Below are 24816 nucleotides of genomic sequence, written 5' to 3'. Positions count from 1 at the left end.
GGATAGACACCAAAAGTACATTTATTAGGATTCAAGCGGATTTTAAACTTTATCAACCATTGAAACAACTTCAAATAATACTCAACATGATCTTCTTCAGTCTTCGACTTAGCAACCATATCATCGACATAGACCTATATCTCTTTGTGCATCATGTCATGGAAAAGAGTAGTCATGGCTCCCTGGTACATTGCACCAGCATTATTTAAATCGAAAGGCATCACTCTATAACATAATGTTCCCCACGGTGTATAAATGTTGTTTTTTCTGTGTTCTCGGGTGCCATCTTGATCTGATTATAATCGAAGAAACCTTCCATAAAGGAGAAGACATTGGACTTAGTTGTATTATCTACCAACATATCAATGTGTGGTAGAGGAAAATCATCATTTGGGCTAGATTTGTTCAAATCTCTATAATCAACACACATCCGAACTTTGCCATCCTTCTTTGGAATAGGCACAATGTTGTCCACCCATTGAGGATGCTCAGAAGTAACAAGGAAACCAACATCAATATGCTTCTGAACCTCCTCTTTGATCTTAACAGCCTTATCAGGATGAGTTCTTCTTAACTTCTATTTAACTGGCGGACACTCTGGCTCCAATGGTAATCTATGCTTCACGATATCAATATCAAGGTCTGACATATCTTGATAAGACCAAGTAAACACATCCACATATTCTATAAGAAGATCTATCATCCCCTTCTTAACATTTGGGCAAAGTAATGTCCCAATCTTGACTTCTTTCTTGTTCTCTTCAGAACCCAAATTATTCACTTCCAATGGCTCTTTATGAGGATGAATGGTTTTTTCCTCGTGCTCAAGAAAACGGGAAATCTCATCAGGAATCTCTTCAACATCCTCTTCTTTCGTTTCAAACACATGGAATTCAAAGTCGGGAGAGGGCATAACGTCATTGTTTTCAATGGGCTTAACAATCAATCTGCACAATAGTTTTATGCTTGATTTTAGAATATGAACAAATAAATGCACAATTATGATGCAGATATAAAAAGTGATTATTATCTCGGGATTTTTATGTTACCATTTTTTTTCAGAAAAAGCAAAAAGAGAAAACATTATATGGATAAACAAAATAACATTTTATTAATGATGATAAAATCTTGAAACAAAACTCACATAGACTCGCTTTCACCTTGGGTATAGTGAAAGGATTTTTGAAAATAACAATGAACAGTAGAGGGAACGTCAATAGCAGTCCAATTTTGGCACATCAATCCGTGCGTCACAAATTTTGGCGCTTCTTGTTCTTAATCATCATCCAGGATTGCAGCAGCAAATTGATATTTGGAGTGGATGAAGTCAGCATTGTGAAAAACTTCTTGAATACGCTTCAAATCCATATGGGTTACACCAGGCGAGAAACCTAAACTAACTATGTTTTTGTTCTCAGTAGGTTCAACAACTTGACCCCATCCAACAAATTGACCCTTCTCTATAACTTATTGGGCATCTTTCAAAGAAGTCGTGGATGACCCATTCTTCTTAACAATATTATCAACAATAGAAAGAGCCTGGAACGGAGTTCCCATAGCTTTTCCATCATCAATATACGAGAATGAAGAGAGATGACTCACCAACATGGCTTATTCGCCACCCACAATCACTAACTTCCCGTTCTTCACAAGTTTTAACTTCTGATGGAGGGTTGATGTCACTTCCCCAACTTCGTGAATCCATGGACGACCTAGGAGACAACTATAGGCAGGATGAATGTCCATCACTTGAAATGTAATCTGAAATAAGCACAAACCTATCTTTAATGGGAGATCAACTTCTCCAATCACATTTTTCTTCGAGCCATCAAAGGCTTTCATAACAACCCCATTAAACCTCATCGGATCACCTTGATAAGAGAGCTTGGACAGAGTACACTTTGGCATAACATTCAGAGAAAAGCCAGTGTCAACCAGCACATTGGATAAAGCATCTTCTTGGCAATTCATGGAAATGTGCAAAGCCAAATTATGATTCCTCCCTTGCTCAAGTAGTTCTTCATCACTAAAGCTTATATTTTTACATGTAGTAATGTTAGCCACAATGCTATCGAACTGACCAATTGTTACATCATGATCTACATAGGCTTGCTCTAAGACCTTCTGCAAAGCCTCTCTGTGAGCTTACAAATTCATCAACAAAGATAAGACCGATATTTTGGACGGGGTATGCAATAATTGATCAACCATATTAAATTCACTTCTCTTAATCAGCTTTAGCACTTCATCATGATAAGATTTCTGGTTTACACCACTGGACTTATCAGACTGTACAACAGGAGTTTCCACCTGAGCTTGCTTACCCACTGAAGTATCTTCAATTCTTTTAAGAGACACATAAGCAAATACTCGACAACTCCAGATTACACCGCTCACATCAGCAATATTCACAATAAAAGAAAGGGAAGGGATAGGGATTTCCTTTCCATCCTCCAACATTGTAGCATTGTATTTGTAAGGAACAACTATGTCAGATTCATAGGGTGTATGACCTGCCAGACAAATAACCAAAGGAGAAACAACAGACTTTTGACTATTGAAGGCAATCACAACTCGTTTAGGAATATTGAAATGAGGAACCATGGCATTCACACCATGCTCATCTTCATCCCTATCTCTTGTAATATGTATAAGATTTTGATCTAGCATCTCTTGTAAGTCTCTCTTTACCACAACACACCCTCGAGGGTTTCTTGAACAGATACAACAAGAAACATGATCATTCTCATAATGACTCAGCTTGCACAAAGTTGCATGCATCTCGACCAAGAATCTTCTAATCAGATTGACATCAAAGGCATCGTACTTTCCATTACACCCTACAACCATATTCACAGTTGCACCACCATGTTTAGGAAACGGATTGGCTTGCACATTAGGCCCAGAGTCTTCAAAAGACAAAATACCACTTTGCACTAGTCGCCTCACCTCAACTTTCAAAGCAAAACAATTTTCAATGTCATGATCGGGTGCACCTTGATGGAATTCACAATGATGATCTGATTTATACCACCATGGAAACTCCTTTGGAATAACTGGTGGAGTCCTAGTCTATACCAAATTCTTTTGTATTAAAGTAGGAAATAATTCAGCATAGGACATCAGAATTGGATCAAATTGCGCTTGTCTTTAGACACGGTTCTGTTGATTCTTTTGATGGGTACGTTGTTAAAAACATGGTTGATAATTTAGTGCTACTTGAACAACTAGAGCAGGATTAATAATCGGGGTAACTGAAGCCTCATGTTGTTGACGTTAATTGATTCTCGGAGATCTCATATGCTTTTCTTGCAAAATAGCATTAGCATTATGTTCCTTCTTTTGGGGCAAACCATTCCCATATCTCTTGTAACTTACATATGAACCACTCTCTTTTACCAATAGTCCCTCACTGACTCCCTCTTCTAGTCTCTTTCCCATGTTTACCATCTCGGTAAAATCATTGGGAGCACTTGCAACCATTCTGTCATAGTAAAACGAACTTAAAGTCTTCAAGAAAAGCTTTGTTATCTCTTTCTCTTCTAATGAGAGACTGACCTGTGCGGAAATCTCGCGCCATCTTTGCGCGTACTCTTTGAAAGTTTCCTTATCCTTTTGGGACGTAGCATGAAGTTGATCTCGGTCCAGCGCCATGTCAACATTATACTTGTATTGACGAATAAGAGCTTCTCCTAGATCGTTGAAAGTACGAATCTGGGTACTATTAAATCCCATGTACGAACTTCAACAGCTGGCTAATATCCTTCTGGAGCAAATTTAGAAGGCATACCCCAAGGGAAACCAGGAGGCATTTAGTGTTGCGGAATACTGACTGGAGCCACATAAATGGGCGTAGAAGTGATTTTAGAAATCACAGTCCTCTAAAGCGGAACCTGAGGAGGAGGGTGAAAGTAAGTAGCTACCAGAAATTCCATCATGGCTGAGAGCCTTTCCAAACATTCCCTCAAAGTAGTTACTTCTTCACGGAGTTCATGATTCTCTTGCTCTAAACGATCCATCTTCTTTTGTTGATTAGCACGGGTGTTGTACTGGTGAGACAACTTGTCTGAACGAAGACCAAGAAAAGGACGAAATAAGACACCTGACAAACTTACTCAAAGCAAGACTAATATGTAACATGATGCTTGATATGAAAATGCAAATGCAAAGTTTTCAAGGAACTTCAAGATATAAAGCAAACTTCAATCATCATAAAGGAAATAACACATTTTTGAAATATTAAAAATCTCATTTTTATTAATAATGGGAAGGATTACAATCTGAAATACAATCTCAACAATCCTAAAACTTAAGAGGAAAGAAACTAGGTCTATGGAATCATATTCGGTGATGACCCAACTCCAAGATGATACTTCTTGCGAAGTCTTTTGATTTCTCTTTCATAGTTGCTCTTCATGGCATCCTTCTCCATCACGAGCTGATCTATAATGCCTTTCCAAACACCGAAAGTAGGAAGATGAGTAGATGATGAAATGTTAAAGGAAAATAAATCTTCTTGGTTCCTTGAACTCTTCATAGCATGTTGCTTAAACAACTCTATCAAGTCATCATTTTCCTTCAGCTTCTTCTGCAATTCTATCTTCTCGAGGTTTGAAGCGTGAAACTTGTCTTCCCAAGCATCCTTCTCTTGCTTCATCCTATCCAAAGTTTTGTGCAACTCCTCTATGTTTTTAATATTAATAGTGGGTGATTTTACCATTACTAAAGACATAGGCCTCTCATAGGCGTAAGGCATCTTGAATTCTTTTGCTCTCCTCTTCACCCCGACTAGTGTAAGGCTCCAAAACTACATAGTTATCCAATCCAAACTCACTTTTTCCTTTCCTATGAATATTGTGCCAAGCACGCACCATCCTAGCCTCCAATCCTTGAGTGTCCCTCCCTTCTTGGAAAAATAAACCTTCTAACAAAGTATTATTAGGTATGTCCTTCATAGTGAACCCAAGTTGACGTCTTGCCAAAGTTGGATTGTAGTTGATTCTTCCTTGTGTACCAAGAAGTGGCACATCATAGAACTCCCCATAACTATCAATAATCTTGACATTTTCATAAACAGAAGAATACCAAGTGATGTCATCATTGGTAAGAGACATAAGTCTTTGAGACCACCTTAAACAACTCTTGTTTTCTTTGAAGATAGGAGACTGTGGCAAGTGCGAAATAAACCACTTGTGCAACAAAGGTGCACAACAAACAATATTTTTGTTTCCCTTAGAAGTACTATGATGAATGGAGAAATAGGTGTCACCAAGCAAAGTTGGAACAGGATTCCCAACCAAAAAGATCCTAATAGCATTAACATCAATAAAATTGTCAATGTTGGGAAACAAGACCAAACCATAGATGAGTAAGGCAAGAATAGCTTCAAAGGCCACCATGCTATCAACATTAGCAAAAGAAAAGGCTTTCTTAATCAAAAAATTTAAAGTCAACTCTATGATACCTCATTTGACAGTGAGATTAGCATCTACATCAGATTTCTTCAAGTGAATAACTCCAACAATAACTTGAGATTCTAGAATCCCTTCCAAACCACAAAAAGGAACCCTATCAGAAACTGGTATATACAAAAGATAAGCATACTCCTCCACAGTAGGAAATAATTGATAATTCGAGAAAGTGAAGCACCGATAGAAGGGATCGTAGAACTGAACCAGGGTACAAAGAAGGCCATCTTCAACATTAGTATCTAGAACAAACAAAAGTCTTCCAAAACGATCTCTGAAATCATTAGGATCATCCACAAAAGATGATAGCTTCAGGACATCTGAAACTGTATTTCCAAGTATTCCTTCTTCCAATATCCATGGTCAAAATGTATGTGATGTTTGCACATAGAATCTCTAAGTTCCTTGAAAATTGAGAAAAATGCTCATGAATGCAATGAGTGTGTGACTCAACAACCACAAACAAGATCACACAAGGCACACAAGCAAGGTCCAAAGGTTTGGAGTCACGAGCATGGAGCCAAGGGTAAGAACCAACCCACAATGTATGTACTAAGGGTATAACCACCTGTAGAACAAGGTTCTAAAAAAGTTCCCAGAGACATAATTCCATCTTTTGGATATTACCGGCTTAAACGACTACTCGCCAACCAATAATTTTCTCAAGAGAAACTCATTTGAGTGTAGTATCCCATAACAACTAATTCAAGTCTACACCTGAATAGTCACCGCACTACGTCCTAAAAGTTCAAGATGGGATAAGGGTTCTAAGGTCCTTAGTTTCTCGGGCTCCTAGGTCGGAAAAAGTAATGCCAATCACAACTATTCGTAATACATCAATAATCCCAAAGGGGCCTCCACTGAGCGGGGGATCTCAAGTCAGCTTATTAAGGATTAACTCCACGTAATCCAAACAAGACTATACCCCCTACTATTATAAGAGCACTCAAGTCTGGGTATAAGACTTATCTCACCATACAGAGATCATCAAGCACCTATACAAAACAAACAATAATAAACAATAACAAACATAATATACAGATAAACAAAGGTAGGCTAAATTCACTAAGGATTACTCCCCAGCAGAGTCGCCACTTTTTTGTAGCAGTAAATTTTTTGAGATTAAGCTATTGATTAACTTAACTCACAAAACAAGAGTCGTCACTGCACTTTTATTATTTCCAAAAGAAAGGGAAAAAGAACAAACAAAACCCAAAGAAGTTTTAAAACAAAACTAATAAAAAAGAGATAAGGGTCCGAATGTTGGTTATGAAAAGGGAAGGTATTTGCACCCTAAACATCTATAGTACTCTATAGGAACCTCTTTGAAAATCTATACATTTGGCTTTTAAAAAATGGTGTTGTTTGCAGAAGATTGGGGAGATGAGAAGAGAAATGTTTTTATGATTTTTTGTGTTTGCCAAGACTTCCTGAGTCTCATGCCTACGTACCAACAAGGTGCAATGGAGGATCAAAACCTCGTAGTTCGTGGTAAAAGTAACAAATATGTTTATTTTGATTCACTTTTAATGAAAATACATTTTGTCATTTTTAGGAGAATACTCAACTAGTCACCCACAAGTATGAGAACTTTGCATCACCACGGAGAAGGGCTCCAACTTGGATAAAGATCAACAAGTGTGTCACTAGCTCTCTTAGAAGGAAAAGATTTATCATCAATGTTATGGGGATAGGAGAATTATATCTCTAATATGGAAATGACTCATGTCTAAACTTTGAGAAAAAAAGGTTTTAAAAGAAAAAGTGCACAAAATAGTTAGAATGATTTATGTATTTTTTGGTCTTTTGAAATTGGTTTCGAATATGCTTAAAATGTGTTAGCATTTATTAACAAAAGATTTTGAAAATCAATTGACAAAAGTCAAGGTTTATTGAGAAAGTGGTTCAAGTCTGAAAACAAGAAGGTTTTGAAAATAAAGCGAGAAGATTTTGAAAATTAAAGAAGGGGAGTAGAAGAAGAGACTATCCTGAACATAAAGTAAAATCTAGGGAGGAAATATCTGACCAAGAGATAGCAAGCTTTATGACATAAGTCAAGCAAGAATTCCCTCTTTTGGATTAAGCCTCAAGCAAGCCAAATAAACAAAGAATGATCCATGTGTCAGATGAAACCAAGATAACCAAGCCAGGTCTTCAAAAGAAGCCCAAAGTCAAAGGTACTAGATGAATCCCAATGTCTTAATTCACAATCTCCTAAGCAAGGGTCAAGATCCTAGTCATAAATCCATAACTCCACAACAATACCAATGATAATAACTTTAAGTCCATGAATCAAGAGAACCAATTTTTAGGGGTTTTTCCTTTATTAATGTCTTTAAAAGAAAAAAAGAGCATAAACATAAACAAAGGTTTAAGTGGACAAAGAGAAAATAGCATAAGCACAAACAATATGATATGAGATTCTAAAATAAAAGTATAAAGTAAACAGAAAAATAAATAAAGAGCATAAGATAAATGACATTAAAGTAAAGTTAATACACTAATATGTTAATGGTGAAGGAGAATAGCGATCCAAAACGCAATGGAAATTAAAAATTTCTCCTTTAGTGATCCTTACGAATGGGCATGATCAGTGATAGAATCGTCATCCCTTGTGGTGATTGAAACCTTTGATGCAGATCTAAGGAGTGATCACGAACATTGAATGGTGACAACGCCTCTACTCAGTCCACACGAACGGATTCCTTCAATCTTAGTGCTAGCTGCTACGAATGAAGGCTTTAAGTGTGTGTGTGTGTGTGTGTGTGTGTGTGTATGTGTGTGTATGTGTGTGTGTGTGTGTGTGTGTGTGTGTGTGTGTGTGTGTGTGAGAGAGAGAGAGAGAGAGAGAGAGAGAGAGAGAGAAACGAAATTTCATATGCACAAATTATTCTGCACAAGGGTTCTATTTATAGAACCACTTGTGTGGGCTGTAAGTTAAAAAGCCCACTTAAGTGTATGTGGCCCATATCTTATGATATAACAAAATCACTTAAGCACGTGGTACGTTACCATATTTCGTATTCTACTTAAGTGCACCATACCTTACAATGTTCTACAATTCACTTAAGTGCATCGTACCTTACGATGTTCCTTATTTACTCTATCTCTCATCAATCCGTCCTTTTGTGCGTGACCCTGTAGGTTCTCGCGACATTGGTAATTATATTAAATCACGTATTTAACATAATAAACAGTGAGTGGTATCTAGCAACACATCATTGCTACCCAAGACACGAAAATGTCATGTGATCTGACAAATCCTTTTGTGATAATACTTATGTGTATAATTACCCTTTTACCCTTATGTCTATATTGAACACAAGGCATAAAACGTGTCATTCTTGTCCAATTCAATATTGGGCCTTAGACATTTATCCTGTTACGCAAGATGGGCAAATTCCATCTAGGTCACTCATGTCCCTCAGCATGCTTCGTGGAGTATCTATCAACTGTCTTTATGGTCATCCAGTTACGGACAACGTTTGATAAGCAATAAGGCACTCGACTCTCGACTCTACATCTAGGGTCCATAGTGTTTTCAGGTCGAAGGGTGGTATACACCACTATCACCTTGAGAATAACTTATGACACTTTGCATAACATTCTATATACTATTCTCATAGCGGGTCAATCCAGTATAAATATTACTCTTAAAATTCATACATATGTTTAAGACTTGATAACTCCTTATCCATGACCCATGAGATGTGATCATCAGTCTATATATATAATAGTCTTAATGCTTTAATATTATCCCACTTTACAACAAAGCTCGACTACGGATACTTTAAGAAGAGTGTCCTTATGTTTAATGGGATCTCATGATTAAGTCACACTTGATACATTAAACGGACTAGCTATTCTAGGGACTTTATTAAACAAACATAATAAAGAAAAAGCCTTTTATTATTAATAAATAATTCGATACAAGTACCAAAAGTATTGGCCTCTAAGGCTTACACCAACAAGTGAATCGTGTTAGTAGTCAAGAATAGAAAGGTAACTTGTCATTTTTGGGAAACCACTCAATTATTCACCCACAAGTATGAAAACATGGACCTCTACATCACCATGAGAAGGACTCCAACTTGGATAAAATCAACAAGTATGCCACTAGCTCTCTTATGTGAAAAGAAGCAATATTTTTCACACAATGCCATGGGAAGTAGGAGACTTACAATCTCACTTATAAAAATGACTTACTTTCGGGACAAACTTAACGTTATGTTAAGCAATCGTAATTAGACTTACGTAGTTGTTACAACTATCTGAGGTTGGTCAATAATGATATTTGTGTTAATACATGTTAGAGAAATGATATGTAAATCATTATCCTAAAGTTATGCCACACAAAAAGAAAGAAAGAGGATGGATCAAGCACAAAGGCTAGGAGGATGGTCCATTACTTCAATCCACACTTCATGATACTTAGGATAAACTTATGCATCAATCCAAAGTACCTTAAATGATCCATGATCAATTAGAAGGTAGATTTGAAATTATGAAAGTTCACCAAGCACCAATCCACACATCATAAACAAGATGGCCACAACACATCCAATTGATCAAAAGAAAAAAGGAAGACAAAGGGATGAAGAAGAAGAAGAAGAGAAACCAAACCCAAATTGGATCAAGGGATTGATCAAGTCATCATCAAATTTAATCATCCATTTTGGTGGATTAGGGTTTTCACCCCATCAACACCCAAGATCCATTGAATTTGATGAGACATATGATCAAAATAGTCAAGATCCAAGGCCGACAGAAGTCAACAAAAGTCAAACAAGAAAATAAAATAAAATGCCTTGAAAAATATTTTTTAAATGAATTTTAAAAGGGAAATAAAAAGAGAAAATCCATAAAGTCCCTTCAAATCACTAAATAAATGGCCAAGAAAATTTTGGAAGGTTGGAAATAAAATAAGAGACATAAAATAAATTTTTCAGAATTTAAAAATGCATAAAAATACTTTAAAACCAATTGAAAAAAAGGAAAAAAAAAGAATAAATTCAAGAAAAATAGAAAATCGAGAAAATAAAATATGGAAAAATAAAAATCAGATGAATAAAAATAAAAGAGAATTTTAAAAATCATTTTGGGATTTTTTGTATGAAAAATGAATTTACTATGAATTTTCAAAGAAAATGCAATTTAAAATGAAAAAAGAAAAAGAAATAAAATTAGAAAATACACAGAACGTTGGATTTGACCTCATTAATAGACGTGGCAGATCCAACAATCATCAAGTTAGGGCGCACAATGAAAATTAGCCAAAATAAAACACTGGATTACATTCAAAACGGACCAATAATAACATTTCAAATTGCCAACGTGTATGGCCAAACTCAGATAACCTGAAATAACTCCGATCATCTTCCCCGATGATCCCTTACCGGAGTTTCATCGTTTGGTAAATTCAGAACATGAGACTACCACCAATGTGATCGTCTCCTCATCACGAATTCAACCTCATGCTCAAAATTTATTTATCTAATTTGAGCATGAAGAATTTTAGAGAAGTTTCAGAAACAAGCAAGCCACGAAAAATAAAATTAAATGATGAACACAATCAATCAACACTAGATATGTTAAGGGAAAACATTGGAGAGTGAAGGACTATATTGTGGCAACTTGTTTGAGTTCAAATGATGCTCAGAACTACCTTGTCCAAATGATGATTAGAAGTTGATGAAGCTTGATCTGGTCAGGTCACTTCATAAGGTCTCAGAGCTTGGGAATTATTGCAAAAGCTTCAGAGAAGACTGAAGGTGCTAATGGAATAAAGAAATTGGATTAAATAAAGCTGGAAATCAAAACACGATAGCTCAATTTTCTAGAAACATTTTACACTGAAGCAAGGGTTCTTTGGCTCTCAAAAGCTTGGGAATGAATCAAATATGTTGTTCTATTTATATGGGATGTGATTGGTTATCTCATACGGGCCAAATGATGCTCAAGTCGTGCAAAAAGAATTGCTCATGATGTGTGAAAAGTGTGACTTACAAATCCATCAAAACTCAGTCAAAACATGCATTTTAAGAGTCAATTAACTTCTGGAGACTTTACTAAACATGTTTAGGTCCAAAATGTGTGGTAATTTGGCTTGCAATTGAGGATTAGTGAAGTTCAAAATCTGATCTTGGTGATTTCTTCAGTTCCAAGTCACCATGTTTAACTCAATGGGGCATCTTGCTCAAGAGGCTTTTTGATCTCATTCTTCTTGCAATTTGTTGACATCATATCAAAGATCATAATATGCCAAGAAAGTTTGCATTTGGATGCTTGAGCACAAAGTTATGACATGTTGAAGTTGGCACGAAAATCTGGTAATGTAACTTAGAAAATTCTAAGTCCCAAATGGCTGAAAATGACCTGTAATATCTCAAAAAATTCCATGGCCTTCCAAGCATAATTTGACTTTAATCCTTGAAGTAAACTTGTAGAGGACATCACAAATGATATTATGCAAAAAGAATCAGCCTCAAATGTTGAAACTTGAAGAAGTTATAATTCTTGAAAGTTGAGAAAAGTCACTTGATAATAGGTCAAATTTCACTAAATCCACAAATGACCTATAATGTCTTCCAACTTTTGATGATCCTCCAAGCATAGTTGGCCTTTTTCATGTAAAGAGAAGTTGTAAAGGATATTGAGAAGAGTCGTATGCAAAAAGAAGCATTCAAAAATATTGAGAATTGAAGGAGTCGTGATCCTTTGAACTTTGACTTCAAATGTTGACTTTTTGGTCAAACCCCTTGGAATAAACTTGTGCACTTGGACTTTCCTTGTATTCCAAAGTACATGTATGATCATATGAACTCAAAATAAGGTGTCCTTGAATGTCTTTTGATTAGATTGCTCAAAGTTTAAGGTAACTTATTGAAGAAGGCATGAAAATAAGCACATGAACCTTTGACTTTTCTTGAGAAATAAATCACAAAACTTTGAGATACTCTTGATCAAAATGAGATTGTAAGATGCTTGAAAACCTTAGAGATCGTGTTTTGAGAGATAATCCCCTTGAGAATCAATGGTTGAACACAATTTGACTTGAGGAATCAACAAAACCCTAGCTAATGAACCATGCTTGATGCTCTTGATGACAAGCCCTACCTTACACAATAAACTTAAAGAAAACAAGACATATTTTTGCTATTTTGATTAGTGAATCAACAAAACCCTAGCTGATGAGTCATGCTTGATGCTCTTGATGACAAGCCCTATCTTACACAATAAACTTAATGAAAACAAGACATATTTTTTCTATTTTTATTAGTGGTTACATAAGAAATAAACATATAAACATAAAGGTAAAACACCAACAAAGAGGTGCTTGATGATCCCTATAAAAGGCAAACCCAAAGATGAGAGGGGGAGGACAAAGATGTGACCTTGTTTGTATGCAAGATGCAAATGATATGTGGGATCCTAGTGTTAAAAATTAGGGTATGACAGTTTCCATGGAGTACCATGGACGTGAGGTGTGTTAATACTTTTTCCTTGCGTAACCGACTTCCGGACCCAATCTCGGTTACGAGACCGATTCTTTACCCGTAATTGTGCTTCCCGTGTGCATCTCCTTTTTCTATGGGTTTTATCGACTATTTCCCCTTTCCTTCTTATAGGAATAAATAAAATTCGGAGGTGACTCTTTTGTTTCATTTTTGAAAACGGTTTCAGTCCCCGGTTTTGTTACCCCAGTAGCGACAATCAGCATACTCAGTAAGCACCGACCGGTTAATGTATCCTCCAGGAAATCCTCCATCAATGTGCACAGAGGGCTCGGTCAAAGGAGTCGTAACCTCTGTGTCAGCAGTATCTGGCTGGACCACCTCAGCAACCACCTCATCAGAAACCACCTCATCTGCAACAGCAGTATCTGGCTGGACCACCTCATCTCTAGGTTGCTCAACTGATTGTACCAGTCAGCGTCAAGTGCTACGAGGTGCGTGGAATTGACTCTACTCAACCAACTGTTTCCAGTGTGAACCAGTTAGAACCATTCGTCCAAAACTCGTATCTGGGAAGACTCAACCTTAGCAATCCTAATCTGATATGCAACTCTATATCTCACTATGTCTGCAATAGTGTCGTCTTTGGCTTTGTATTTCACTGCAAAAGAAGGGAAAAAGTTAACTACCGAAAATTTTAAAATAAATTATGAAAATTCCGGGAATTTCCAAGTGATTTTGTATTTTCAAATAAAATATTTTCATTAATATCGGAAATTTTAAAATTTAATAATAATAATAAATAATAATAATAATAATAATAATAGCAATAATAATAATAATAATAATAATAATAATAATAATAATAATAATAATAATAATAATAATAAGATAAGCTAATCTTAAAGTATTGATCATATTGACATTTAAATTAAGTGAAGATTGAAGCTTAACTTGGTAAAGAGGACCACGATTCAATTCCCAACAACTGCGATTAAAAGAAATTAAAACCATTTAATATCAAAATTGGCCCCGAAATTAAAACCATTTAATATCAAAATTGGCCCCGAACCGGAGTAACCAGACCAACAAAAACAAAAATCAATTTTTTTAAATAAATTGTGCTAACTTATGATCCGAATACAAGTTAAGAATTAAAGAAAATAATATTATATTAAAAATTATGTATTAATTTTAATAAAAATATATAATAATTTTTAATTGTTTTTTTCAATTAAAGTGAATTTCTTAAGTTAGCATTATCCATTTTATATAAGCAAAAATTAGATTACGGAGGGTGTTGTAGTAATGTGACTTAAACGCCAAAGTAATAAAGAGTCGAGTCTATGAATTCCCTGCACTGAAAATGTCACATATTTTACAACAACCACCTCTGTCAGGATGTCTAAAAAACAAGGCATCATGCAACCAAAAACAACGACCAATTTGATTTACTACACAACAAGATACTATTCATCGACGCACATCCTTTCACACAGACCTCTTACGCGTTGTAATACACGAACAGATTCACAAAACACTGAAAACTCTACAGCTGACATACTTCCAACTGCCTGAGGCCTGGCAATAATTGGCTGAGAGCACGGGTTCTGATAAATGACCAAATCGAAAACACCGAGTTTACTGATTAGATTCTCAAACTTTCTACTGGTCAGCTTTTGGATATCTTCGATCTGAACCAAAGTCCCGGTTTGTCCAGAACTGTGCCACCACTTCTCGAGAATCTTCCTCTTAGTTGCAGAAGTCTCAACCGAGACAAGAGCTTTTATTTTAATACCAAGGCGGTGAAGGGAAACTTCAGCCCCGCCGATTCCACTAAAAACCGAAAGCAGTGTCAAGCCATTAGGAAAAATGGGCTTCAATACTGAAAGATGATATCCTAATGTATCTGTTTGGAAGCAGCATCTTAGCAATTGAAGTCTTTCTGTCAAATCGCATTCAGCAGATTGAGTGTGATTCAGAGGATAGCCTAAGATACGCTCCATGTGTTCAGGCTCTATTGGACCAAGTTTGTATTTACCAGTCCACACGAGATTCAAACCACGACAATATCGAAGAATGTCTCTCTGCTGTTGAGATGTGAGTACTCCCCCAGCGTCAGCAAGATCCGTTCCTAGTCTATCACAAAGTTGAGCTATTCCACGAGTTTCATAATAGTTGCAGTTCAACTGTTTCCTTGAATCCCAAGGAGGCCACCATTTCTTTGCCCGGGGTACTGCTTCCTCGATAGTCATAGGCGGCCTTGGAAGAATGTGGAACCTGTTTTCTGTTGGAAGATTGTGAATATAACCTTCTATTCTATTCAAGGCAGAAAAGAACTCGGTGTTCACAAACTCAGGTTCAATACAATACAGAAACTGACTCATTTTTTTCCATGACTCGTATGTTATGTTCGAAACATTTCCAAATAAGAAAAATGGAGGCTTTGCTGCCACACTACTTAGACACCTGGACGGATTTGATTTGTTACGTCTTGACATTGTGGCAACAATTGTATCCACCTTTTCTTCCACCCAATAAGGATCAAGACTAGAGTTCGAATTATCATCATGTTCATACTTCGGCCTCTTGTTTCTATCATTTTCCATAATGTCGGAATATTTCACGTCATCAGCAAATTCATCGATGTAATCTTCTTCCTTCACCCTTTCGCCAGTGCTAGTTCCTTCAAAGTTCACCCTTTCGCCCGTGCTAGTTCCTTCAAAGTTCACCCTTTTGCCAGTGGCAGTTCCCTCTAAGTTCACCTGCCTTGACTGTGAAGGTTTGTGACTGAAATCCTCAACTTTCACTTCTGATGTACCATACAAATCGGATTGTTGTTCTTCTTTGATCCAAGAATAAGCAGGCCCGGAGGGATACTAGCCAAGCAAGAAATTTCATCATTCAGTAAATAGTCAATTATTACTTGAAAATGACTGAACATGGTACCAGTTTAGCTTACAATAAAACAGTTTTTTAGCACTACAAATATTTGGACACTAACACACATTTTTAAACTTAAAAAGATTGCGGTTTTTGCCAAATTAACTGTTGAGTATTATCTATTTATTTTATTATATTGATTATTTGTGTTAAAACTCATAATTTAAACAATAAGTTTATAATCAAATGGTTCTTACGTAGATATGTTTTATAAAAAAAAATGTTAAGATAAAAGTTTATAGATATGATCTATATGATAATAACTTTTAATCCAACGGTAAATTTAATAGTACATTTTAGAACAGTTGGCATAAAATCTAACCTTAGATTCCATCACATATTCCGTCCCATTTTGTTCTGCAAAAATAAAGTTTGCAAGCTCTGAAATTGGAACATCTGGACCTGAAAAACAGCCAGCTAATAGTAAGCTAATGACCTAGAGAGTAATAAATAACAATTAAGTCTAAATAAAGGAAACGAATACATTTTTACAAAAAAAGGAAATGAATACAATATTTTCAAAGTTTACATAAAGTTAGTGGTGACACGAGTTGCATTCCAAGGAACTCATCTTATAACTCTTGAGACACAAGTTACAGTTTCACAGTTTACAAAAGATCAGCTTTCACAATTACCTAATTTATCAACTGCTGAGGATATTTCGTTCTCAGAGAAGCCCATTTCAAACAACTGAAGCGTTTTTGCCATAATTCCGTAGAGTTCTTCATGGCTAATCTGTGATCCACCGGTATAAAAGTTAGATGTATAACAAAGGCGATGCAAAATATATATATACCAACACAATAAGAAGGCAAATTTATTGAAAGGCGATAAAGTATGATAAAGTATCATCATTATATTTGAGGGTTGGTCTAAGTTTTAACTTATAGAAGCATAGTAAACATTTCCTGAAAAATCTCATTGATTGAGTCAAGTATATAAACCTCCTTTTCTCGAACATAACAGGTGATATCATCTTCTTCGGCTTCCTCCTTTTTCATTACTTTAGCAATCTGGGCAGCAAAGATGAAATCCACCAGCTCAGGAATGGATGCTTTATTGCCTGCAATGAATCAATAAATCTCCATTGAAGCAAGAAATCCATAAATGTATATGATCTCTTGTAACTAACTTTCACATCAATGAAAATCAGTTACAACTGAAAATGTCTATTCTCTCTATGCTTTCTATTATAAAAAAATAAATCAACGAAGAGCATATGTATATCAAGCTCCAATCTCACTTCCTTGACTAAAGAAAAAAGACTGATACAACACAAGTTTTCAGGTCAAGTGCGACAAGACAAAACTGATAAGATGATAAGTACGTGCATGTGATATACAATTCACATACCAAGTTTACGGATTGCAAATTCAACTTCCTCCACAGAGAAATTCATCATCAATAAGGTACTACTTTTGTCTTCAAAATCGTCACTAAGCTCATCAGGCTCCTGAGAGATTTTGTAAGCAGTTATCCAATAGAAATACACAATATAAGCAATATTAAGGAGCTGGTTGAAACTAGAAGATAATGTTGCAACCGAACACAATGAAGGGTCTCAATTCCAATGACGTTGAGGGGAAATATATAAACACATAGTCATTTGTAACCCTAGAAAAGTAATTTGACTTCGTTCTAAAAAATGAACCGATCATAAAGACTATGTCCACGAGTGTGCCAAAAAGTAGGTTTTCTTAGCACTCCTATTTAAAAGAAAATAGATATTTTGAATTTTGTTTAACATAAGCGTACACATGAACATGAAAAGATTAAACCAACATACGATGGCAGATAAATGCAAGCACGTATTAGAAGAGCTAGTGGGTAGTAAGTTATTGTCAACAAATCTTATAGCATGCAATATAGCCAAACCAATTCCAAATCGCATATTCAACTCATTCCTACCATGATGTGCCCTAAATAAATTTAAGGAAATACCTCTTTTGGTTGATTGGCCGTGGAAACTTCGGGAGGATCCTTATCATCAAACAAACTATCGAGAGAATCAGAAGACTGTGAATTTGATATTTGAATAGCCTACATAGTTGCAAGGAAAGTACAAAAGGAAGTTAAAATTTACAAATAAAACATTTACATCGGATTAGTCCTTTAAGTGACAAATATGGAAAGTTTAATTTCAAATGAAAAAACAACAAAAACATGTATACAGAAACATCAAAACATTTATCCTATTCTTGGGGGTTCCTAACTCAATGAAGCACCTATATATACAATTATCTTATTGCAATGCTTAGAAAATGCTCAGAGTATAACTCAACCCCGTAAAATCGGCTTATAAGGTGAGGACTATCCAAGCCTTACAAACACTAGCTAAGTCATATTTGAAGTGTAGACTAATGTGGGAGGAATAAGAGGGATCTCAACACACCTCTTCGCGCCAAGAACACTAGAAATAAACATGTGAAGGGGATACTATTATGGGAGGAATAACAAGGATCTCAACAACATTCAACCTCAATTAAAAACTCTTGTACACCAGTAACATTAAATTTGAACAATCTTTTCTTCATGGCTATTTAACCACACAAATGTGTGCCTGCACAACTCATGTGACTTGGGAGCAGAACTATCTAAATAAGCAAATTGCTTAGAAATTAGGAGCAAAAAATACTAAAGGAACATTGTGTGACATAACTTATAAAGCAAGATAAGAAATATCATCAACTCATAGAACTAGGAAAGGGAAGGATGGTCAGCACTTAACGAGTTAATAAACTACTTTTACATTAAAGAAAGCAAAAGTCAAATTCTCATTAAATATTTAATCCATACGGGATCCGGAAGCAAAAAATAAAGGGCATGGAGTGAAAGAAGCTACCTCGTTTGAGTGAGCATTGGGAAAGAAATTAGGGATACTTCTATGCTGGCTTGTACTAAGAGAGCCTTCCAAAGAATCTGATGAGTCGCCATTTGTCTGCAGTATTAACAAATCAATAGAACAAAGAGTAAACACAACTACCAAATGTTAATACAAGTTTCTAATCTCTTAAGACAACTACCAAATGTTATTACAAGTTTCTAATCTCTTAAGACAACTACCAAATGTTATTACAAGTTTCTACTCACCGAAGATCTCAAGAGAATCTCTAACAATACGTCAGAATTTTCTTCACCTATAAAACAAAAGAAAATCATTCAGAGCCACATTACCGCAAGTGGAAAAGTGAAATTTATCAGAAGCCTATCAAATCGGCACAAGACTAAAGCATCTTGCTCACACATAATGTACCATTCTCTTCTATCACTTTATCAACAAGACCCGGCAAGAATCCCATCCCAATAAAGAACGCCCGTACTTTGCTTCCAGATGAACTTGCAGCAGTTTCCTGATGATTATGAACCAAGAAATTCAACATAAGTAAATCAATAGTCATTGAAAAGAATTAGTCTTTCAAATGTTATATGTTATGATACATATCATAAAGCAAACATCAAGAAAATGCATCTTGAAAAATATATGCACATAAGTCTGATCGATTGATGCATTTGAATAGAAAAGTCATACCCCAAAACCCCTTGAAAGAGTAGTATAAGGTGACACTCCATAATCAAAGTCCTCAGATTTTGGGAAAATAACATTTTTTCCTTCTCTTCCACTTGAAGTACCAGCCATTTCACCTGTATATAAATAAAAGCAACAATTTATCAATGCATCATACATGAAGCATTTCTAAAGCAACACATAGGTTTTAAAAAACGACCTCAATCAGTGTTGCAACACCAAAATTACAAAAGCCTTTACGCATGAACACATGGAAAATTAGGAAGAAAGATAAGAAATTTCTGATAGGTGATCAAAAAAAGAATAATTGAATTCAGATTACGATTGCACCGAACGTAATCCGTAACCTAACTGGTTTAGGTTTCATGCAAGAACCGAAACTCAAAGAAAATGTGAGTGTGAGAAAAAAAATGCAACTGGAGGTTGGGGAATACCTGATCGGAGTGCAATTGATGAGAGTGCGGAGGCGCGTGGTGAGCACTCGCTCCACACGACCGAGATAGAAAAGCTGAAACAGGGTTCGGTTCGGTTGGGTTACGAACAGGAAGAGAGGTGAAGAGTGAGAAGTACAGTTAACGTTTTACAGGACAGTAAAAGTTATTAAAGTAGTGTTATAACTTATACTGCGTGCGTGTGGAGAGAATAGATTCGTGGGTCCTGTGCCGTGCCAAATAGTGATGTCTGTTTTACGCTAATGTTTTGTTTGGATGGGAAATAAATGGAAAGTGAATGTGGTTAATTTGTTTTTGTTACAAATTTGGAAAGTAATGTGATGATTTAAATAGAAAGATTATGTGATTTTGTTTTTTATTTATATTACTTTGAAATGAATGAAATTAACTTTTTTCTTTAATTATATGGTGAAACATTTTTTATTTGTTAAATAAATAATAAGAAAATTGCAAGTTAAAAAAATATCATAAATATTTGATAGGAATATGCAAAAATATGGTTAACCAAATTACATTACTCATCTAAATTGCATTGTCCCGTAAAAAATAATCATTTAAAAATTAATTAATTGAATTATTTAATTTAAACAATTCTAATTCAATTTAAAATCGATTCAGAATCAATTTTTTTTATAAATTGATTTAATTATATGAAATAGTTTCTCATAAGAAGTTTTTTTTAAATAACCACTATTTTCAAATTAAATATTAAAATAATCATATTTTCAAACTATTTACCAAACTAACCACTTTTCAAACAAAACAAAAATTACACGACAAGAACAGACGACACTGCTTATGACGCATGCATTGCTTGTTTGCACTAAGGCGTCACTATCCATAGCGCGTGCATGCAAAAAGCTAATATTGCATGCACGCGTCACTCCTCCTAGCACCATTGTCTATTGCTTTTTATCAATATTGCATGCATGCGTCACTCATTTTGACGCATGTTCAATAGTCTTTTGCATGCATGTGTCACTCCTCCTAGCGTCTCCCCTTCTTAAATAATTTATAATAAAAAAAGCATGTGTACTTGTAACACCCCGATTTGATTTAAATTATTTTTGTAATTTAATTATGTGATAGTTGTGGTTATGTTGTGTTGATTGATGTTTAGATGTGTAATGTTACCCTTGGTGTGAGGTAGTTGCCTTAGAATTATATAAATTAAGGTATTGGAGGTGTGTGAGCAAAAGTGTAGAAACGGTGGTGTGGTGAGTAAAACTAATTAATTATATTAGTTATTATTATTTAGTTAATTGAGTGGGTTATTGTTATTATTATTATTAGTATTAGTATTATCATTAAGAAATTAGTGATAATATAATAAGTTAATAAAATAACAACAATTACAATAAAAATAGAAAATGAGATAGTGAGATAGAAACACAAAGAACATAATATTTGGGAGAAAAGAGAAGAAATTGAGAAAGGGAGAAGAAGAGGTTAAGGCCCAATAGGAGAATTCACCATTGTTGAAGGTCAAATAATCTATTGCTAGGAACTCTAAGATAAGAGTGAGGTTCTGATTATCTAAGGGTTAACATGATGATGGTGGGTAGATTATGTCATGTAAGTTTTGTGTTCTTCTTCTCTATATTCACGATCATTGTGATAATTGGTAAATTTTTGAACTGTGTGTGGTATGTTGATGTTGTTACTGATGTTGGAATGATGAATTGTTGTTGTTGGAATCATAAAATTGATTGGATTGTATGATGTCGATGTTATGTGATTGATGTTGTTTCGGGTTAGAGTCGGAACTGAGTTATGAGTGTTTTCGATGTTAATAAGTGGGGATTTTGAATGTTGGAAAAGTGTTTTTTCGTGTTAAATTGTGGTATAAACGATTTGTAAGAAAAATGGGGTTTTAGGATGAATTTTAAGTAATTTTCGTTTTGAAAAAGTTGCAGAAAAATGCTTATGCGACAGTGTAATCGATTACCAGAATTGGAGTAATTTGTTACATCGCTTAAAAACACGTTTTGGGGCAAAAAATTAGATGGTGTGACTGGTTACAGGTTTTTGGGTAATCGGTTACCCTGTGAAATAGAGGCCACGCAGGGGCTGGAAAACGGGGGTGTGATCGGTTATCGGTTTTGGGGTAACCGGTTACTACGTGTGTTGGTAGTGGGTTACGTTATAGTGTGTAGTATAACCAGTTACTGGTTTTATGGTAACCGGTTACACTGGAACCAATTTCTTAAAAATTTTAAAAATTCATAACGTTTGCTATAAGTGTCCGTTTCGAGTGTTATTCGAAGCGTCAGAAAACTGAGAGTGTGTACTTTCATTTAAAATTGATTTCAGTACCTGAAAATGAATATTTTCTGTGTGAAGATGTTGAAATGAATTGTAATGTTTATGTGGTGGTGTGACATAACCTTAAATGCATTGTTGTTGCTTGTTATGTTGTATGCTGAAGTTTTTAAGTTGTATAACATGTGTTTGATACATGTTGGCCAGTATTAGCGATGTACCTTGACTATGGTGGTGGATCATTGTGCATGATGTTGTTGCATGTATAATATGTTGCATGCATTCATGTTGTTGGACAAATGGTTTATTGTTGGTGGGTCTTAAATCCCATTATGTGGATTGGACCGGTATCTGATTTCGGGGGTGATGGAATCAGTGAGTCGTTATCGGAGGTGATGGTAACAAATTGGTGGTTTTGATCCTAGGAGGTGAGAATCGAAGCGGTGAACCTGAGTGTTCATGTATTGGTACCACATGTATTGAGTCGAGTTGTTGAGTCTCGTTGCATTGCACATTGGTTGCATTTGTTATTGTGTGGATGATTGATTATGTTGTTATTATGTCGGATGGTTGTTATGTTGTTATCCTGTTTGGATAGTTGTGTTGTTGTTGTTTCGTATGGATAATTGTGATGTTACTATTATATGTGGATAGTTATTGTGTGGATTATATGGAAATGTGTTGTGGAATGGGTGATGTGCATGTGATAATCTGATGCTTACTTATTATCATAATTTCCTTTATCTAATTATGATATCTCACCCCTGTCTGTTTTAATGTTGCCGCCACGTGGGTAACATGCATATAATTCGCAATAAAAGCTCAGATGTGAGTGGAAGATGAAGTCTTCCATTTTATTTTAGTGTCGGCGTCTGCTCTGATGTGTAACACCGGGGAATTTGGAACTTTATGTCTTTTGTTATGTTTTAACATTTCTTATAATGACATGTTATGTTGATGTTGGATATGTTAAGTTAACTGTTTGTTATCGTTGTTTCGCTGCTATTTAATAAAAGTTAACATTCAGACCTATAGTTATTACTACTATTTTCATAAACGTCAAGTGTTACATGTCTTTTCGATTGATCAGGTTGATTGTATGTTGTAGTGTATCATCCTAAATTGTATATTGAATTGTTTTGCTCTGATAAATGTTTTAAGTTTACACGGGGGAAATTTAGGGTGTTACATAGTGGTATCATAACAGGTCGGTTTGTCCAACGAATTTGTTGAGTCGGTGTGGTGTAATAGTTGAATACTGTCGATGTTGTCTCTTTAACCATTATTGTTGTTGGTGGTGTGAAACAACAAATGGTTGAAAGAAATGACGTTGCTATTGCTACTGCTTTGCAGGTTGCTACTCAAGTTGTGTAGAATCAGCCTAATGATGGTGGGAACGATGAGTTCGACATTTAGGGAAGTTCCAGAGGAATAATCCATCTACTTTCAAGGGTAGGTACGATCCTGATGGAGTGCGGACTTGGCTCAGGGAGATTGAGAGGATTTTCAGAGTGATGGATTTCTCTAAAGCACATAAGGTACGGTTCGGTACGCATATGTTAGCTGAGGAAGCTGATGGCTGGTGGATCAACACTCGTCAGGTGTTGGATGTTGCAACTAAAGTTGTAACTTGGGTTGTGTTTTACAGGGAATTTCTAAGAAAGTGTTTTCATGAGGATGTTCGTGGGAAGAAGGAGATTGAGTTTTTGGAGCTGAAGCAGGGTAACTTGTCGGTTGTTAAGTATGATGTCAGATTTGTGGAACTTGCTAAATTCTACCCTCATTACAGTGAGGCGACTGCTGAGTTCTCAAAGTGTATTAAATTAGAGAATGGGTTGCATCTTGGAATTAAGCAGGCGATTGGATACCAACAAATCAGGAGGTTTCCAGAGTTGGTGAACAACTATAGAATTTATGAGGATGATAGTAAGGCTTGGTCGGCTCACTATAAGGGGATGAGCGAGAGAAGACGAAAGCAGAATCTGAACTGTGGGAAGCCATATAATGCTCCAACTGATAAAGATAAACAGAGAGTTATTGATGGTAAGAGGTCAGGTGGAGGAGGTGGGCCTACTCCTCTTAAGTGTTATAGGTGCGGTAAATTGGGCCATCGTGTCAGTGAGTGCAAGAGTGATGTGAAGAAGTGTTACAAGTGTGAGAAGTCAAGACACCTAGTTGATGATTGCAAAGAGAATGTGGTGACTTGCTATAACTATGGTGAACTAGTACATATCAGCACTCATTGCTCAAAGCCTAAGCAAACTTCAACTGGAGGGATGGTGTTCGCTCTGACTGGGACTTAGACTTCCAGGGATGACAGGTTGATCAGAGGTATATGTTATATTAATAATACACATTTGATTTCTATTATCGATACTGGTGTTACTCATTCTTTTATTATTGCTGAGTGTGTGAAAAGGTTAGGCCTTGTTGTGTCTTCTATGAATGGAGAAATGGTTGTCCAAACTCCTGATAAGGGTTCGGTGACTACTACTTCAGTTTGTTTGAATTGTCCTCTGTTAATCTTTGAAAAATATTTTGGCATTGATCTTATTTGCTTGCCATTGGAGAATCTTGATGTCATCTTGGGGATGAATTGGTTGGAGTTCAACCATGTTCATATCAATTATTATAACAAGTTGGTGCAGTTTCTTACTCCTGATGAGGAGAAAGAAGTTGGTTTCTTGTCTGCTAGATGGCTAAAGGAGATT

The 24816-nt window shown here is 35.7% G+C and overlaps 3 protein-coding genes across 4 annotated transcripts; 1 reads left to right on the top strand and 2 right to left on the bottom strand.

Moving 5' to 3' along the window:
* Positions 1-1611: 1611 nt before the first annotated feature.
* LOC127135924 (uncharacterized) lies at positions 1612-3735 on the bottom strand. Its single transcript, XM_051062548.1, has 3 exons — positions 3379-3735; positions 2209-3072; positions 1612-2124 (listed from the first exon to the last, which is right to left on the bottom strand). The coding sequence occupies exons 1-3, from the start codon at positions 3733-3735 to the stop codon at positions 1612-1614; spliced, it is 1734 nt and encodes a 577-aa protein (XP_050918505.1).
* A 10515-nt stretch (positions 3736-14250) lies between these two features.
* LOC127138797 (probable inactive DNA (cytosine-5)-methyltransferase DRM3) lies at positions 14251-20007 on the bottom strand. 2 transcript variants are annotated; one of them, XM_051065330.1, is made up of 11 exons: positions 19826-20007; positions 19395-19507; positions 19119-19215; positions 18956-19002; positions 18708-18803; positions 17807-17905; positions 17219-17318; positions 16810-16928; positions 16501-16600; positions 16188-16267; positions 14251-15801 (listed from the first exon to the last, which is right to left on the bottom strand). In XM_051065330.1, exons 2-11 carry the CDS (start codon positions 19500-19502, stop codon positions 14392-14394), a joined length of 2256 nt encoding a protein of 751 aa, XP_050921287.1. In that variant the 5' UTR covers positions 19503-19507; positions 19826-20007; the 3' UTR covers positions 14251-14391. The 2 variants fall into 2 exon arrangements, with proteins under 2 accessions (XP_050921287.1, XP_050921288.1); XM_051065331.1 differs by lacking the exons at positions 19395-19507; positions 19826-20007 and having other exon boundaries at positions 19108-19194.
* Positions 20008-23661: 3654 nt separating this feature from the next.
* LOC127135923 (uncharacterized) lies at positions 23662-24408 on the top strand. The gene has a single exon (XM_051062547.1). The coding sequence runs from the start codon at positions 23662-23664 to the stop codon at positions 24406-24408; it is 747 nt and encodes a 248-aa protein (XP_050918504.1).
* Positions 24409-24816: the final 408 nt, after the last annotated feature.

This window comes from Lathyrus oleraceus, chromosome 4 (genome assembly GCF_024323335.1).
Source record: "Lathyrus oleraceus cultivar Zhongwan6 chromosome 4, CAAS_Psat_ZW6_1.0, whole genome shotgun sequence".
Taxonomy (NCBI): Eukaryota; Viridiplantae; Streptophyta; class Magnoliopsida; order Fabales; family Fabaceae; genus Lathyrus; species Lathyrus oleraceus.
The sequence above is the reverse complement of the archived record's forward strand: the minus strand, read 5'-3'. Positions and strand labels throughout refer to the sequence as shown.